Below are 18,998 nucleotides of genomic sequence, written 5' to 3'. Positions count from 1 at the left end.
GGAAGCAGGCTGAGTTCTCACAGCCTGCCCTTCCCAGGGAGAAGCAAAACTCATAAAAGGGAACCCAAAGGCCCCGGTGATGCTTTGTATAACATTTTTTCAAAAATCAGGCTGGGGATTGTCCTTTTATTGCATGGAAGGGAAGCACCCAGCAGGGGACTTGAACACACCAGGGCCTTGATCTCTCTCTCTCTCTTATGAATGTGTTTTAGACATTCCTGATCAAAACAGATGACCTAATCCTTAGCTGCTTTTGAGTTTATGGTTATTTACAGCGGCAGAGAGAGCCTAGAGTTGTACAAATAAAAGACTATGACCCCCCACCCCCGGTTTGACCATGGCCTCCTGGCCACCAAACGCTATGCATTTAACCTCTCTCGGAATCTGAGTTTCCTTGTGTGTGTGGTCAAGGCTATCATATATGTCATATGGGGTTGTGCTAGGAGTAAAGAAGACAGGAGTGTGCAGCTCAGCTCTTGTGTGCACAAGAGTCTAGGAAACTCGACGTACTTTCCCTCTTGGAGAGAGGAAGGAGAGGGTGGAGAACAACACCCCGTTCCCACTAGCATCAGGGCCCTTGTAGCCAGCTACTGGCTCTGTCACAGTGTTTATGTGTTTGTCCCTCTGTCTGTGCATTGTGTGTATGTCTGTCAGTGGTTGTCTTGTTCTTCATAATGTACCCTACCCAGCTCTCCCCTGGGGGTGGGGGGAGAATGTCTCACACTGTAACCAATATTTGGCGTTTCTTTGTTAAGTATCATTGTGTGTGTGTGTTTCTGTGTGTGTGTTATTGAGGCTTGAAGCCAGAGCCCTGGCTGTGTGAAGCAGGCACTCTGCTAATGAACTATACCTCCATGTCTAGTTTCCAATAAATGACAGACTGGCTTTGACTCACTAGGTAGCCCAGGCTAGGCTTGAACTTGTGACCATCCTATCTCCACCTTGCAGGTAGCTGGGATTGTAGGTATGCACCAGCAGGGTCTGCTTGTTCTTGGGATAATCCAGGAGGGAGAAAGTGGAACAGGGCAGCGTAGTTAGTACACCTGTCTGTTTGGGAAGGGAAATCTGCAAGGCTTTGACGTAGGAAGTGCTGTCTCCAGGAGACACCAAACACGTCAGATCCTGTGCATAGCCACACATGGACACAGGCCAATAGCACTCTGGTTTGAGCCAACTGCTATACAGGGAATACCTTGAGCCAGCTCAGTAAAGTGGTGAGCCCAGGTCTAGGAGGAGCTGGGAGACTGACACTGTCAGCCTTGCCTCTATCACAGTGGGTAGTTGTTTATGTGTCTGTCCCTCTGTCTGTGCGTTGTGTGTATGTCTGTCAGTGACTGTCTTGTTCTTCATAAGGGAGGGCCCCTACCCAGCTCCACAGTGTGACGAGTGTCTCACTGAATCTGTGTTCACTAGATGCGGTGGCTGAGTGGAGAGGAGCTACAGCAGCTGCAAACCCAGGAGTTCTGTTCACAGAAAAGGGGTTCTAGTGTCAGAGAGTCTGTGTTTTCCTTAAAGTTAAAATAAACAACCCTTAAACAAAATCCACATATAACAACCAGAGCTGGCCTTGAACTGCTGTACTGATGCAGTCTGCCAGAGGTTTCTAACAGTATCTGGAGATATTTGATTGACACAGTTGTGAGAGGGACTGGACATCAAAGATGGCTAGCACAGAGGGCTACCTTCTCCTCCCTGACAGAATTATCTAGTCCAAAACACAGAGACCAAGAAGCCTTGATCCTCACTAAGCTGAAATTTCGAGGTCATTTACTGAATGCCTACTATGTGGAAGCGCTGACCTGGTTTGGTGCTGGGTGCACAGGTGTTAAGGTGTGGTTACTGTCCTCAGGTTCCTGCAGTCCCCATGGGAACCATGTAACGCACCATTGAGCTGCGGGCTCTTACCGTTTGATGGCTTCCATCATGCATCGGTGCACATGCTAAAACCAGTAAATTTAAAGATGGCAACTTTAAACTAAGAACAGAAAAGAGAAAGAAACCCTACAGTGTTATGATCACAGTTCCCCGACACAACCCGTTAAACCAGCATTCAGCTATGAAGTTCAGTCATTCAGAAGAACACGATGAGCTTATGGTTGTTGTAGAAACAGAGTCCAAGGCAAGCAGAGCACTTCCTATGGGGCTTCCACAATCGATTGTACATCGAGCATGCGCAGTGGGGCTTCCGCAATCGCTTGTACACCGAGCATGCGCAGTTGTAAGACACTGAAGAACAGGCTCTACATTGTGGTGAATGTAGAGAGCATCAACGCTTAGGACAGCACTGGAGGATACAACGCGGGTTTTATTCTGCAAGACCACGGATAGCTTAGGTTTAGCAGATGCCCTTCCTCAGCATGAGGAGCCTCAGCCACACAGTGTTAGAAGATGCAGATTAACTTTCCAGAAACATAGAGGGCCGGAAAACCATGACTGAAATGTAGACATAAGCATTTAATTACAGAACAGGTAACTCAGACATTTGGACTTTATGTGATTGCAGACTTGTCACCTGTCTCTCTGTAATATCACTTCCTTGGGACACATGAGTTAGGCAGCCAAGGTGAAGGTGGCAGATGCGGACTGTACAACTGTGCAGACGTTGTGACTTAGAGACCTTAAGTTCAGGACCGTACCTGTGGGAGAGAAAACAACGTCATCATGGGAACGGCTAACACAGCCTTGGAACCAATCCTGCCCTGTGGGAAGGGCAACACTCGAGCATCTCTGCTCCCCATTCACCGCTTCAGACATTTCCACACTGTGGAGCTCAGTCACCAAAGCAACAACTTGGTATTCCTTTCCAAAGCAAGACAAAGCAAAAAATGTAAAATAATTTTGTTAAAGATTTCACATGGCCTTTGGCTTGGCAAGCCAGGGTCTCATGTTGTTTGGACTTGAACTTGCTATGTTTCAGAGACTGGCTTTGAACTCCTGATATTCCTGCCTCACCTCCCAGGTGCATGCTGCCACACCTGGCTTTCATGTTTTCTTCTAGAGTAGGTTACTTGGGAGTTGGGGAGAGCTCAGTGGATAAGCTGCTTGCCTTGAAAGCACGGGGTCCTTGCCATTCAGGACTTAACCTGAGAAGGGCCAGGCATGGGGGCCTGTGTTTGTAATCCCACCATTGGGTAAATGGAGACAGGCTCTGTGGCCAGCCAGCCTAGCCCATCAGGAGGGCTCTAAGCCAGCGAAATACAGTGTCAAATAAAAAAAGAAGTGAGTGATGTACAACACACACACACACACACACACACACACACACACACACACACACCAGTGAAGAAAATGGGCTCCCTTATTTGTTTGTAACTAGGTCAGGCGTCCACTAGATGGCACTAAACTCCTACTTCCTAACTCCAATACTCCTAGGTACAGTTAATAAAAAAAATCACTAAAGTGCTGGAAGAGGACAGTCTTGGCGTCCCATGCTCTGAGAGTGAGAAGGCAGGAGGCCAGGATTGTCTGCAGCAGCAGCAGCAGCTGTAAAGTTGAGTCTGAGGCTCACATAGAAGACACTTTCTAGGAAAAAAAATAAAAATAAAAATAAAAGAAACAAACACCAACTAAAACAAACCCCCCAAAGCAAAACAACAGCAGCTAGCTAGGGAAATGGCTCAGCTGGGAGATTGCTTAAGCAGATGAAGGCGATCCCTGGGACCTGCAGTGTGGTTGGTGCTCCTCGCTCATGTTGCCAAAGGGTCTGGTGCCCTCTTCTGGTCTCCACACGTACTGCACCCGCATACAGGAACCCACTTGTCCCCCCCACCCCCACCCCCACCGCCAAAGGACTAGAAAGCAAGACTATGAGCGTGAATCCTGGGCTTCTGTGATTCCAGTCTGTTTACTTCTGTTGTGTGAGTGTAAGATTGCTGGCATCCTGCATCTGACTCGGTACAGCTAGCGCGACTCTTGTGACGACCTGACTTTCTCTTCTGCACACTGCTCTTTAATTGTGTGTTTTGATGAAGGCTACCTGTTGATATTGCCAGTAACCACTACATTCTCTCATCCACTCCCTTCATCTTGTGGATCCTGAATTTGATCTTGGCTATCTCAGTCTTATAAATGCACTAAATATTCTTAGAACTTGGGTCATTTCCCCACAGTGACACCTCTCCTCCTCAGTTATAGGCATTACAACTTAGGAATCAAAATAAGCGTATCTTTCCATGGCAGTTTCTACACTTAGATGCTGATGAATGTAAACATATAAGACTGATGCAAACACCATTCATTTAACAGCCTCGTTTGTGCAGTATGATCTTCCTTTTAGCTTAAAAGCCTCTGAGATCCAGGGAAATCTTTCCTTCAGCATAAGAGCCTATCTGTGGAGTCGCTCTGTTTTGGCTCACACCTTTCTGCTTGCTGGAGGCAGGACAGGAGATGTTGCAGTCTCTCAGGGTGTGGCTTGCATTCCTCAGACCTGTCACACATGGCTCTGAGTGACATCAGTAGCCCACTCCTCATCTGTGAAGAATTAAGGATTAAGAACATTTCTCAGAAGGGGAATTGTGAAGTTAAATGAACGAACTCTCAAAAACATTTTTAAAGAAATATCACACAAGAGATTCTGCAAACTCAAACTAGTCCTACTTCTCTTACTTGTGGCTATCTCTCTCCCTTATCTCCTGATTAAAATTCAACCCACCCTTTAATGGTTACCTTGAACACCAGGAAAAATTCTTTTTAAAAATTTTATGCATATGAGTATACTGTACTGTATGTATGTCACTGTTTTCAGACACACCAGAAGAGGGCATCAGATGGTTTGAGCCCTCATGTGGTTGCTGGGAACTGAACTCAGGACCTCTGGAAGAGCAGTCAATGCTCTTAACCACTAAGCCATCTCTCCAGCCTCCAGGAATAATTCTTGTATAAATTAGCTCATCACAGATCACTCCATCCCTTCTGTGATCTATGTTATTTACAAATTATTCATCTCTTTCTCCTAGCTCTGGTAAAATTCTGCTTTGAAGTATAGCTGACCTTATTTCTGTCTTATTTTCCTTCTGAGGAGTCTTGCCTAAAATAGCACAGGTCACAAAATTTTCTCCTTAAAGATGCTCTGTTAGTGTTTATTACAAGAGTTCTCTCTCTCTCTCTCTCCACCATGCCTGACTTACAATTCAGTGTTTTAGAATCATGAAATATTTTCCTTTAAAGTCCTAAAATATCCAGGAACTGCCTTAGCACATCTTTTTCTTCCTTCTTTAGCAATATTCTTCTTTATGCATCATTCACTAATTACTTTGATAACTACAGCTGTTACAATATTTGGGGAAGAGACAAAGTAGTAGAATTTGAGGTGTGCATAATTTATTGTTTACAGTTAGTGTCTGTGAATGCATGTGGCTGTAAGTTTATTTGGGTGTTTTTCTTTCTCTCTGGTATTAACTTTTCTCACAGACATGACACAATACTATCAACAGCAACAGAAGGAGAAATGGTTTATTTTGCCACAGTTGCAGGCTATGGGCCATCTTGGTGGGGACGACAAGGTGGCAGGGCTCTGAGGCAATCACCCTGAGGAGCAGAGCCAGATGGATGTTGGTGCCGGTCTCAGTTTGTCTTTTTATTCAGCCTGGAGCTCTTCAGTCTGTGAGATGTTGTTGCTCCATTCTGGACTGTCTTCCCTCCTCAGTAAACCTCTCTGCTAGCACCCTGACAGATTGTCCCAGAGGTGTGTCTCTTAGGTGATTGTAAACCCAGTCAGGCCCACAGTGAAGGCCCATGTCATCTTTTTTCCTCCCTCCCTTTTTAACATTATTAGTTTGTGCTTTGCTGGCTGATGGAGATAACTGGTAAGCAGACAAAGACAGGGACGTGTGACCCTTACCCACACAGACCTGTGGACATCATGGGTCTCCATAGGCTTGGGGCTCAGTCTCACATGTCCACAGATCTGGGGCTCAGTCACAGACTTCAAAGATTTGGGACTCAGTTATGCATTTCCATAGTCTTTGGGCTCAGCCATAGGCTTCACAGACTGGGGGCTCCATCATAGAGTTTCCCCCTCATTTTGTAGACAAGGACTCCCAGTTCTCTGGGACTGGATGACTTTTCCCAAGGCCCGAAGCTTTAAAATAAAGGCCTGGGTGATCTTGAAAGGGTTTAGAGTGTGGCATGGTCTGTGGTGGAACGTGGGCAGCAACGCCAAGGGCAGAAGCTGTTTTGTGTTGGGCTTGGTTGGGCGAATTCCCATTTCTGTTTACATCCTGCTTATGTGTGAACCAAGGCTCTGAGCTTGGATTTGCCATTATCTGGAACTAAGTATTCTAATTCATCAAATGTAACCCTTCGATACAGCTTTAGATACAGTCTGGCTGACTTTGCATTGGTTACATTTCTGTTACTAGATAAGATACTCCAACACAGGCAGCTTAAGGAAAGAAGGGTTTATTCTGCTTTACCTGTTTCTGGCTACATTCCATCATGGCAAGGATGTCACAGTGGCAGGAGCTCACTATGACTGGCCACATCCACAGTCAAAACAGCTCGCTTCTTAGTTTTAGGTGGTGCAGGATCAAGACCCAGCAATGTTGTCTCTTACTTTAATGGACTCTTCTCCACCACACTGGCGAGGTCAGAGGCTAAACTAACCTGGGTAATCCCTCACAGGTGTGCCCAAAGCTTGCGAGTCCAGATTCTGCCAAACTGGGGATCACTACTGACCCACAGATTTTATATATATATATATATATAAATATAAATGTAACATATTTGTATAATATATGTAAATAGATAAATAAATGTAAAATAAAAATTTATATCTGTGATGGGATTTATGTATAGTATGTAATGGCTATACATAATTATAATATAAGGAATATAAGAAACAAACAAGAGTACAAAGCCAAAGCCCACGTGACCATGTGTCACAGCGTAGCTGACGCCACAGACGACAGCTCCTCCCTCCCTCAGCCCAGCTCTCTTCCACCATTTTCAGATAAATGAGCTCCGAGTGAAGCCACATGGTGGGTGGATTATGGTCTTGTTTTGTATTTTTATTTCTCTAGTACAATACTTCAGTTGTCGTTCTAAGTCCTCAGTTGCAGGGCAGCTGGCGGTTTGTCATGAAGCTCTGTTGACTCTTCTTCATAGCAGAGTGCTGTCTCTATGTTCTCATGAAGTGTGGTTCCAGTGGGCATGCCACCTGTGGCTTCTTCTCCTCTCCCCATGTCTCGTAGTGGTTCCTAGAAAGCCCCCGGCCTCCATCTGCCCCTCTGCCTTGTGCCCTGTTACATTCTGAGCTTCGCATCATCTCTGATCATGAATCTATTGGCCTATCAAACCTGCTTGGCCAACCACACTTTGGTAAATTCTTTGGGTCTGGGTTCCAGGTCAGTAGTGGGACCACTGGAGGAATCTTCTTTGTGTGTGTGGTATTTAAGCATGTACACAGTGTGTGTGTGTGTGTGTGTGAGAGAGAGAGAGAGAGAGAGAGAGAGAGAGAGAGAGAGAGAGAGAGAGAGAGAGAAGAGAGAGAGATAGATGGGGAAGAGGGAGAGACAAGGTGCATGCTGGGATTGATCTCAGATCATCCAGCTTTCAGCGATGCTTTATCCACTGGGACATCTTATGGGCCCAGGTTCAGCACATTCTTACTGGCACTTTTAATTTAAAACAAAAATGTGCTTTGTTTTTCAGCTTAATCCTGACTATCGAGATGCTCAAAATGAAGGAAAAAATGTGGTGAGTAGACTTTCTGTCAGTTTGTCTCAAATGTTCCACATCTTATTTTATACGAATAAATCAAAAGACATTTTAACTAACAAGCTTGAAGACTAGGACCCCATTCTTAATTGAAGGAATGGTAAGAGAAGCATGTGGGCTCAGATGCTATCCCCCTCCCTGCCAGCAGGGGGCGCTAAGGGATTTCCTGCCTCTTGAAGACTGGTTATTGCAAGACGTCGAGGCTTCTGGGAAAAAGGCTATGGTAGGTCTAGGTTCAGTCTCCAGAAGTACATGGAAGTATGATCTAAAAGGGGGGCGGGCAGTGAAATGGTTCTTGGGTGTTTCCAGAGGGTCTGAACTCTGTTCCCCAAACCCATATGGTAGAAGGAGAAAACCAACTCACAAGAGTAGACTCTGACTTTACATGTGGCATCTGTCCCCTACACCCATGCACATACATACATGAAAACTAAATGTAATAAGAAGTTATAAAGAGGGCTGGAGGGGTAGCTCATGATACAGGGTTTACATGTGAGGCTGTAGGTTCAGTTCTCAGTACTGGGGGACAAGTTGCTTCTAGGAAGGCACCCATCAAACGTTCCCACTGTGCGGCTTAATTACAGCTCTGCTCTGCTTCCTGCGTGGACGGTGGCCATGCAGCTGGCTGTGTGGGTTGAGCAGAGTGGGTGGACACAGAAAATGCAGCTTCACGGAGTGGTTAGGAAGCAGGATTCTGTGCTAAGCAGTAGACTCAGGGTGACATCCCTCCTCACTAATCAAGCCTTGTTTGGCTGCGCTGCTCTCCTCATTCCTCAACGCCACTAAAGCTGAGAAGAACACGCCTGCGTTTGAGAGTTTATCCCCAGACTCACTGTAACCACACACAGGGCAGGTGGTCTGCATTCTGGACTGTGCCAGTCTCCTGTGAGAGCCAGCCAGCAGCAGAGGTTTGGTTTAATGAGCCTGTCTCCAGAGCCTCAAGTTTGACTGTAAAGAAAACTGAGCCCGTGAAGGTGTAGTGCGCACAGTGTGGCTTCTTGTTCCATAGTCTGTTTGTCACATTGCAGTAATTACACTTCTGTCTGAAGAGGAGAGGAGAGGGGTTCTTAGAGTCAATCTACAGCCTGTGACAGAGAAGATCAATTTCCCAAAACAGAGCACCTGCCTCTCCTGCGGAGTTCCAGTAACACTGATGGCAATGATGCTGATTTTCCCCTTAATTTTCCCCGCGTTGCCGACTTAATGACCTGCTAATATTTTTTCCTGTAATTCAGAAACCTTTATCAAAACGTCACCTTCCATTTTGGAAATCTCAGAGGTTAATGCAGGGTGCTGCAGAAATGAGGCTGTGTGTGTCGGGGCTCCCATTAAGGCCAAATTGCTGTGTTCACTTTACAAAGGGGTCCATTATTTCCAATCTTACAAATGCACAGCTTCCCTGTGCACCCGGTAAACATTGGCACCGTGTCAAGCCCAGCTGGGAACCTGATGGTCATTACTTCTTCTCGAAGGTCCACATTTTTTCAGATGGCTCTGCAGAGGGGATGTTTTTTTTTTTTTTTTAAATTCTCTGTAATGCCATTCGTATTACCAAACATATTTATGTGGCAAGGGATCTGATTATTTTGAAGGCAGTTCTGTTGGGGTCTCACAGCCTCTGCATTATTGGCACGTGGACCAGATAATTCTTTGTGGTGGTGGCAAGATGACCTCTGTATGAGAAGAGGGGTGTCCTCTGCCTAAGTCGTAGCGGGTGTTCCCTTAATGGTAGTGGGGCACCCTCTGGAAGGCAGGCTGATGCCAGCATGCTGATCTCATCTTACTGGGTGTTAGCAGCTTCACCCCACCCCAGCTCTCAGCTGTGACAACCAAAAATGTGTCCAGAAATTTTCAGATGTCCTCTGAGCATCAAAATCCTCCTTTGTGGCCAGGAACAGACCTGCCCGTGTTTATATACATGGAAATGTTCTAGAAAAAGGAGACTGTTGAAGAAGCACTTTCAAATTCTGATCTGTAGAATTTGGAGATGGGGGTTTAGGTTCTATCAGATCTCACATTGCCATCCATGGGTTTCACTGCAGGCCCACTGGCAGTAAGATGTGCACTTAGAAAGCAGAAAGGATCCCTCAGGAAGCTCTGGGGATGAGGCTTACAGAGACAGAGAAACTCCTGGCAGCTTCCGGAAGCAGCCTGGGATGTGTGGCTTCCCCAAGCAGAGCTGGAGCTTGGGCTGAGGAGGGAGGGGAGAGCCATGACAGAAATGTAGCAGCCTTCTGCAGCCTGTACGTCAGCTCCAAAAGTCAGACAGGGCTTCTCCCAGCATGTCTTAGGCTCCAACAGCACAGGCAATGTGATGTTCAATCTAAAGTCAGTGACTCACCATGACTCAACACAAAGGTGTCCTGGGGTGCCCTGAAGTACACCTTTTCAGGAGAGGGGGCTAGAGCAGGAGCAGAGCCATCAGCTCCCTTGTGGCTTTGCATCAGGGCAGGTGCCTCCCTGTGCAGCCCTCCCTGTTCAGTGCCTCCCTGTGCAGTTCCTCCCTGTGCAGTGCCTCCCTGTGCAGTGCCTCCCTGCACAGCCCACCCTGTGCAGTGCCTTCCTGTGCAGCCCTCCCTGTTCAGTGCCTCCCTGTGCAGTGCCTCCCTGTACAGCCCTCCCTGTGCAGCCTTCCTTGTACAGTGCCTCCCTGTGCAGCTCTCCCTGTGCAGAGTCTTCCTGTGCAGTGCCTCCTTGTGCAGCCCACCATGTGCAGTGCCTCCCTGTGCAGCCCTCCCTGTGCAGTACCTCCCTGTGCAGTGCCTCCCTGTGCAGCCCTCCCTGTGCAGTCCTCCCTGTGCAGCCTTCCCTGTGCAGCCCTCACTGTGCAGCCTTCCCTATGCAGCCCTGGAGATCAGTGCTTTTTCTTTCTAGTTTAAAAAGAATGCCATCTGGGGCTGAAAGACAGCTTAGTCAGTCAAGTGCTTGCTTTGCAAGCATGGGGACCAGAGTTCAACCTCAGCACCACTTAAAAATAGCTGGCTATGGTGGTGCCTGCCTGTCACTCCAGCATTGTGGGGAGACAGGCAGGTCCTTGGGGATTGCTGGCCAGCCAGTCTAGCCTACTTGTCAAGATCTAACTTCTAGTGACTTTGTCTAAAAAAAAAAATGAGGTTCAAGATTGACCTCTGGTACACACACACACACACACACACACACACACACACACACTTACATACACATACTCTCTCTCACATACATACACACACCCTGCACCTACATGTGAGAAAATGCATACTACACTCAAACTTACACACATTCACATACCCACACACTCATACACACATACACACTTACCTATATCCATACACATACATTCACATATACACATACACCTGTTCATAGACACACACTCATACACATACTCACACTCACACACACTCACATACACACTCATATACACATACATACATATACTCACACAGACACTCACATACATATATACACCCTGCACCTACATATGAGAACATGTACACACACTGATACTCACACACACTCACATATCCACACACTCATACACACATATACACACTCACAGTCACCTATAACCATACACATATACTCACACAATACACACATTCATAAACACTCATACACACACACACTCATATATATATACTCACACTCATACACACTCTTACACACTCACATGCACACACTCCTGCACCCATACATGGGAACATGCACACACACTCCCATGTACACCCACACATACACAAACTTATGAAACATGCCTGTTTGGTAAGCAACTAGCATGTGCTAATAAGCAACCAGGTGGCAATCTGAGACCCGGGCTCCTGAGCTGGGTGTGTGTCAGAGAGAGCTTCCCGGCGGTGAACTGGCACCTGTTTAAGCTCCCTTGGTTACTTTTCCATTTTTATGATGGCAGGCAAACTGTGACACTTCCACAATTCTTTGCAGGGAGCCACAGTTCCTGTGTCCCCTTTTTTGTCCCCTTAAATATCGAGGGTTTTATAAGCAGCATCCACAACGCTCATGAGTTTGGACAGAATTTTCTTTATGCTGTAAAGAGGCAGGGTTGCCTTTCTTGTTTATCGAAGCTACACTCATTATTATGTGTATCACTAAAGCTTTCTGGCGACTTGACAGGCCGGGCTTGACATCCTGACACAAGAATTAGAGAGAAGACTGAGAGGGAAAGCAGAGGGAGGGGACGTTTCAGTGTGGCTACAGTGGGAGGAGGAGCAGGTGAAAGAGGCCAGTGAGCTCGGCTGTCTTCAGGGTCCTGACAGAAGCCTTGGCTCTAAACAGAGGAAGACCTAGATGTAACCATGCAGCCCTGGTCAGGGCTCAGTCTGGTCACCACTTCTCAGACCAGGTTCCACAGGAGGTATGAAGAAGTTACTGTTGAGTGCACCACTCGGTTCCCACAAAATGATCGCTTCTGCTGAGAGTGTAGCTGAATGCCCTCATTGGTACTCACCTCACTGGGGGACTGTGTGTCCTTTGTGGGTTTCTCTCGGGATCCAAGGTGGCTGCAGGCTCAGGACAATGATGTCTCTGTGCCTTTAGTCTCTGAGGGCACCGAGATAGGTAAGGGATACAGATGTTCTTTGAGTGTGTAGTGCCTACGTGCAAGGTCTCAGTGGAAATGAAGGAGACAGAAATGCAAGGTGTTTGGAGAGGCCAGGCTCCATCCTGTCTTAAGCCAGCCTGTGGCTCAAGAGTGGAGTCTGCTTAGAAAAACAGCTTCCAGGTGCCTGCTATGCTCATAATGCATTATACATATTTAATTGCTTAAAAATTCTAAGGGGCAGTCTTGATGCTTACTTCCAAACTGTTTATGAAATGGAGTTTGTTAAATAAACTAGCCAGAGCGTGGGAGAGTCGAAGCAGGAAGCTTCCAACAAGGCTCTTGTAAAAGTCATGTAGGCATGTCGGATGCTCCTCCACATACACAGTTGTGAAATTATTTATGAACAGACATTTTCTATGCATTAGAACTATTTTTGCAAAGGCCAATAGGAAGGATGGAGAAGCAGAACACATTCCATGTGTTCTATGTAGTTACAATAAAGCCACAAGTCATACTATTAACAATTTGCAGTGGTTTGTTTTAATTAACCCTAATTAGCACATTTTTAAAATACATATTTTGAAAAGAATCATTGCAGTGCAAGTGTCAAAATACAGAGAGGGTCCTGGCTACTCTGGTTGGGTCCCGGAGAGAGACATTACCAAGAAGAGCAGTAGAGGAATCTAGACCTGACATCTTCTTGTCATTCTAGAAAATCCTCTGGTTAGCATTTCAAAAGTGGGGTGAAAAGAGGATTGAACCCCAGTATGAACTTACAGAGGACTGAAGTACAGGCTACACTGTCAATACTGTCAATCTAAATAGCCCTAAATAGCTGCATCCGTTTAGCACATTTTCCCCCAAAGAGTATGCGCATCAAAAGCTGGGTTATACTAAGTGGAGGGAGAGCTCAGTCAGCGAACTGTGACACAATGTATTCCTTTTAGTGATACAATACTTTCCCAAGAACACTGCAACTTCTTTTGTCCTCTACACCAGACTGTTGCAATCTGGCTCTCCTTCTGTGTAACTCAGAAGAGCTGGTCTCCCTGAGCTCAGTAGTATTTTGATTATAGCGTCTCCTGTCTACATAAGCCCCTTATGGCCTGCTGTCCTTTGAATGTCCTGCCTGTGTTGGAAACTTGATCGTCAGTGTCACAGTGGGGTGGGGTTCTCTGGGAGGAGTGGGCATGAGGAGTCAGTGATGGAGAGACCTCACTCCTGGATTCCTAGGCTAGTGGGTTAGCGTGGCTTGTTGCAGAACCAGGCTGGGGCTTGGTGGTTCTGGCTCATGGGGTGGTAGTCTCCATGTCACATTGTAGCACCAAGGCCCTCAACAGCTGACACCTCCGTGTGCTTAGCCCCCTGCTTCCAGAATCGAGACCTAAGAAATTACCCGGTCTGTGGGGCTTGGTTGCAACAGCAGCAAGTGGACTGAGATATTGCTGGATCTCACTGCCTAGTGTCCAGGAAGATCATTTAGGAGCTGGCTCTTCAGCTCTGTGCTCTTACCTTCGTGGTCACCTCCTCTAAAGGAAGGAACAGTGCTTGCCATATCTGTGATTCTCTTGGCGTCAATAGACTTGCAGAATCCACAAGCTCTGCTGACAGCTTGTTGCCACTGTAAATACCCCAGCTTGAGTATGCTCGATTCTCTAAAAGTTTTTATGTCCCCAAGGATGTAACTGAAAACAAACTTCCTATCCCTGCCCCACACTCCTTTTCCTCAAGACAGGGTTTCTCTGTAAAACTCTGCTGTCCTGGAATTCATTTTGGAGAAGAGGCTACCAGGTTGCCCTTGAACTCACAGAGATCCTCCTGCCTCTGCCTCTCAAGTGTTGGGACCCCCCTCTGACTTAGTCTCCTTTTGCCACCTTCTTCACCATAATCAGTGCTGTCTTTAACATCAGAGCTCATGGCAGCCTCTGTCTTTGAGAGGAAACTCCAGTCGGGAGCGGCTGCTCATGGTCTTAACTCCAGATTTGGCAGGGGCAGGCTGAAGCAGGAGGGCTGCTGTGAGTCTGAGGCCAGCCTGGGCTACTTAGGGAGACCCTGTCTAAAAAGAAGGAAGGAAGGAGAAAGGGAGGGAAGTGTTTTATGTTGCAGTTACACACGTTCTTCCTTTGGTTCTTTACAAGAGGGTCACGTGCCCCTCCATCACCCGCCCCCAGCCTTCCTGCTCTGTTACTGGCAGGTCAGTGCTGTGGTTTCACAGTCTGGAGCCTCCAGAGAAAGCTGCTGCTCTGCCATTCACAGTTGACCGAAACTGCACGTTCTTTTTGTGGGCCAATGAATCTACATCCTTTAACTCACTTTCTTCCTCCCTTCCTCCTTTCCTTCCTTCCTATTGTCTGTAGTTTGTCTATCCATCCATCTGTCTGTCTGCCTTTGGGTTTTACATGAATGCTTTTTGACTAGTGCTTCAGCCAGCCTGGGGTGCAGGTCTCTTTGTGAGGTGGGGATTGCATTTGTGCACTTGAACGTGACCCTGCATCTTTCTCACTTCATCATGCCCACAGGAAGAACCCCCAGGCCACGTGTTTTCACAATACTTTACATCCCACCCACAGGATACAAGGGTTCCCTTGCTCTGCACCTTTGGCCATTTATCTCTGGACTTAGGTCATTATGTCCCTAGCTGTGGGAGGCTGTCTGCTTCGCTGTGGGTTTTTTTTTTTTTTTTTTTTGGTTTTTCGAGACAGGGTTTNTCTGTNTAGCCCTGGCTGTCCTGGAGCTCACTTCGTAGACCAGGCTGGCCTCGAGCTCAGAAATCTGCCTGCCTCTGCCTCCCGAGTGCTGGGATTAAAGGCATGCGCCACCACACCCGGCTTCGCTGTGGTTTTGATTTACCTTCCCCCCCCCCATAACTAGTGGGCTGAGCATGTTTTCCTATAGTCACTGGTCATTTATATGTCTTCTTGAGTCCGTGGCATTTAGAGAGTTCTGGTGACTTAAATGTGGAGGATCAAATCATTATGTTGTAAATTGGTATACAGCCACCAGAGTAGGAGCCATAACTGCTGTGCCCAAGGGCATGCTCAGATTAGACCACCCCTCCCGGGAACATAGGCTGTACAACTGCCCACAATCATTACAAAGGCTGTGAGCCCTGGTCTTCTGAAGGGTGATTCAGGATAGACACTCCTGTAACTCAGTGAAGGAACGGTGAGCAAGCTCACACCTTATGTCCCAATTAGCTGGAGCAGTTAACACTAAATGTGAATAACCTTGGACCTCTTCCACAGAAAGACGGGGAGATTCCAACACCAAAGAAAAAACGCCAGGCAGGGGAGAAGATCATGTACACCCTGGTTTCAGTCCCACATGGAAATGACATCGCGTCCCTTTTTGAACTTGACGCCACAACTCTGCAGAGAGCTGACTGCCTGGTTCCGAGGTAAAAAGAAATACAAAATAATAATAAAAAAATAAACAAATGAGTAAAAAGTTAGGCTGAGCAGATGTTTCTTTGAATAGTTTCCCCAACAAGTAGGGAATGAAACGTGTAATATTAATACAAGTTTCACAGTAGAAGAGACCATGAGTGAAGGCAATGCTCGAAAAATGTTCTGACTCTAAGGTGAACATGCAAACATAGCTTATTTTATTCATATAAATATTTAAAATGAAAGGAGTTCTGAAAAATTTATTAGAATCATTTATTCACTTGAACGGCCTTTGGTCACAGCAATGAAAGGTAATCTAATAGCATTTAAAATCTAAATTTTGTTTCCTTCGGTGTCAGATTCCCACTTGGCTCATTTACTTGTTCATCTTGTTAGTGGCCCAGCTAGGAAGTATCTGTTGGCTGTCAGTTTCAAGGCAGGCCTGGCCCTGGGCATCGAAAGGAGAAACAGAGTCACGGGACCAATAAACATGTGAGCTGAGGTTGGTTTCGATTGTGGGTCACAACCAGTGCCCTAAGCCAGGTCTGGTCTCATGTGCTCAGTAAGCCAATTAAAAGAGCCAAATCAGAAGTGAATAGCAGAAATGGAGATTTAGTCAGTATAGACACACTGGGAAGCAGAGAGGCAAGCGTCTCTTCAGAGTTCCATCTCCATGAGGCCTATAAAAAGATAATGAAGTGCTTCAAAGAAAAACCTCTGGGGGTGAGGTTAGGCCAGAGGGTGCAGAAATGGCCTCTCTGAGGAAAGACTGCACGGACTGAGTGGTTCCCTTCGGAGAGGAACATTCTAGGCAGCAGAAGTCAGAGGGGGAATCAGCTTGTTAGGAGGCCAGTGTAGTGCGACCTAAGCAAGAGGAAGGGGCATGGGACGAGCCAGCCAGTGTTCGTGTAGAGAGGTTATTGGGTTCTTTAGCATGAGTGTGAATATTTTTGTTAAACTTTTTTTTCCTAGACACAGTGTATCTTGTCCATGTTGTTACGCATGTGGGATGGTTCTAATTTGGCTGTGATGACACAGCATTGAAGTTGGGCCCGCCAGATGGCCGTGGTTAGCTGGAGGGACCACACAAAAATGCAGACACATGTCTTTAGTATCACACAGGTTCCATGATTACCTTGTTTGTGAGGGGAGCTGCTGACTGGTGACCTGGTGTGAGCCCATCTCTCCTACCCACTTGCTTTGCAGTGTAGCCCGAGAAGACACGCCCTCTGCTGCTTTGGCCAAGTGTCTGCCTTCTTGTGTGGGGATCTTAATCATTACTCCAACTTAAGTCATTCTAGATCCAAGTCGGCAGAAATGGGATCTATCTTGAATCCAGAGCAGGAGAATTTGTTTAGGGAAGTGGCAAGAACCCACGGTCAGGTGCATAGACCCACCACAAGGTTAGGAAGTCTTGCTGTGCCAGCGTGTTAGCTACTGCTGTTCAGAGTGCTTGAAGTCCTTTTCTGTGTTGAGAAGAATTTGTGTTAACATGGCTTCTCAGCTGTCATTCACTGAGCTATAGATAACAAAAACTCTTAACACCAGCCACTCTCACATCCTCATCCGAAATCCTCCGATACTTTCTTTGTGCCCGCCAAGCCTCATGTCAAGTTCTTCATAACGGTTACCTGGCTTCATCCTGGGTAATGCTCATAGGTCATAGGGCAGAAGCTGAGTTAGACTGGCTGAGAAAGATCTGAGGAGTGGGTCTGGGTCATTCTGAGACTAGGAAAGTCAGTCTTGGGGTGAGATGTGGATATGGCATCTTTTAAAAAGCATTACCCAGTGGATTCCAGTATGAAATGCAGAATTTCTCAAACTTCGAGCTCTTGTGGTACAATCTTTTTTCCTAGAAGGATTTGAACAAATGTCTCCAAACCCAGGGGACCTACAAAAGACCAAAGGCCCAAACCCAGGGCGTCTACAGAGACCAAAGGAAGGGTTCTACTCAAATCCAGTGAGGGAATCACTGGGTTTGCTTACAGGAGCATGATGAAGGATTTCTTACAGGAATGTGGGTGACAATCATGTCACTGAAAAATCTGGCACCAGCATGGGTGATAACCTCCCTGTAGCTGTACAGATGCCACTCCCATCAGCTAACTGCTTACCATGTGTATTCTAGAACTTCCCGAGATTGTATGTAGTTGGGAAATGCAGGAACAAGTAGCAGAAATCGGAGGTGAGCGTGTAATTAACCTCCCCACCACATGAGGGAGCACCAGCAGGTCCAATCCTAGTGGTCAATGAAGCCTGTCTGATGAAGACTGTAATGGCCCTTAAGCTCAGAGGACAGAGTTCCACAGCAACACTATAGCCAGCTGGGTGAAATGTTAATCCAGGTTGTACCACCAAATCAGCCATGGATATCTGATACAGATAGTTTGTAATTCCTTGGTCTGCAGTGGGGGCTTAGAGGGTCCTTTTCTAGCAAACCCCAAACTAGATGTTTTGCATCAAAGGCTTAGAGCAGAGCTTCCAGTCTTTCCTGTGCAATGGGACACTTGACAATCTGCAGCCAGTGCTGACATCCACCTCTCTCTAGACACTGGTTTAACTGGCATATGTTGCAACCAGGTCTTTGGGATTATACACAGTGGAGTTTAGGAGACAGTTACTCAGAAGGACAAGTGCATGAGGTGGGGTTTGATCCTGGAGCACAGACCGTGAAATCTTCCCTGAACTGTCATTCTACAGCAGTGCCCTTAAACTGTAGACAGCCAGACTGTGTCACAGCCGGACTGCAGACACTTCTCCGTGACATAGTTCCTAAGTCCTTGCAGACCACGCTATCACTCTGGGTTATCATCTCTTCAGCTTGCAACCCAGTAGTGTTGGCTGACTCAAGGGGCACATCCAGGCGGAAAGCCCCCTGGATCTGAAAATCTAAGCTGACATGACTGGAGAAGTGGCAGATCTTAGGAACCAGTATTGATACCACAGTGGAAACCCTACACGTGACTATGTGATGGACTGCAGTTAAAATACATGTGCATTTAAAATATTGTATAAAGTCACCATTGGCGAGATGGCTAAGGCACATGAATGTCATCTCTAGACTTGGGTCTCATTTCTAGATAGCTCATTATACATCTACTTTGAAATGTTTTAAAAAAATATCTCAATCTCAACTACTCTGGATGCCAGCTGTCTTTGTCGCTTTTTCTATTGTAGTGAAGGGACACCATGATCAAGGCAACTTGTAACGGAAAGCATTTAATTTGGGGATTCATGGTTCCAGAGGGTTAGAGTCCATGACCATCATGGTGGGGAACATGGTAGCAGGCAGGCATGGTGTAGTAGCAGTTGCTAAGAGCTTCCATGTTGTGAGGGAAAGGAAGAAGGGAGGGGGAAGG

The 18,998-nt window shown here is 46.6% G+C and overlaps 1 protein-coding gene across 1 annotated transcript in view; it reads left to right on the top strand.

Annotated features, from left to right (window-relative positions):
• Positions 1-18,998, top strand: part of Itpr2 (inositol 1,4,5-trisphosphate receptor type 2) — a 394,656-nt gene that overhangs the window by 85,863 nt on the left and 289,795 nt on the right. The window contains exons 10-11 of the mRNA XM_029478274.1: positions 7,651-7,695; positions 15,499-15,650. Coding sequence (XP_029334134.1) covers positions 7,651-7,695; positions 15,499-15,650 — 197 coding nt within the window. The remainder of the gene's footprint in view (positions 1-7,650; positions 7,696-15,498; positions 15,651-18,998) is intronic.

Source organism: Mus caroli, chromosome 6, assembly GCF_900094665.2.
Source record: "Mus caroli chromosome 6, CAROLI_EIJ_v1.1, whole genome shotgun sequence".
Taxonomy (NCBI): domain Eukaryota; kingdom Metazoa; phylum Chordata; class Mammalia; order Rodentia; family Muridae; genus Mus; species Mus caroli.
The sequence above is the reverse complement of the archived record's forward strand: the minus strand, read 5'-3'. Positions and strand labels throughout refer to the sequence as shown.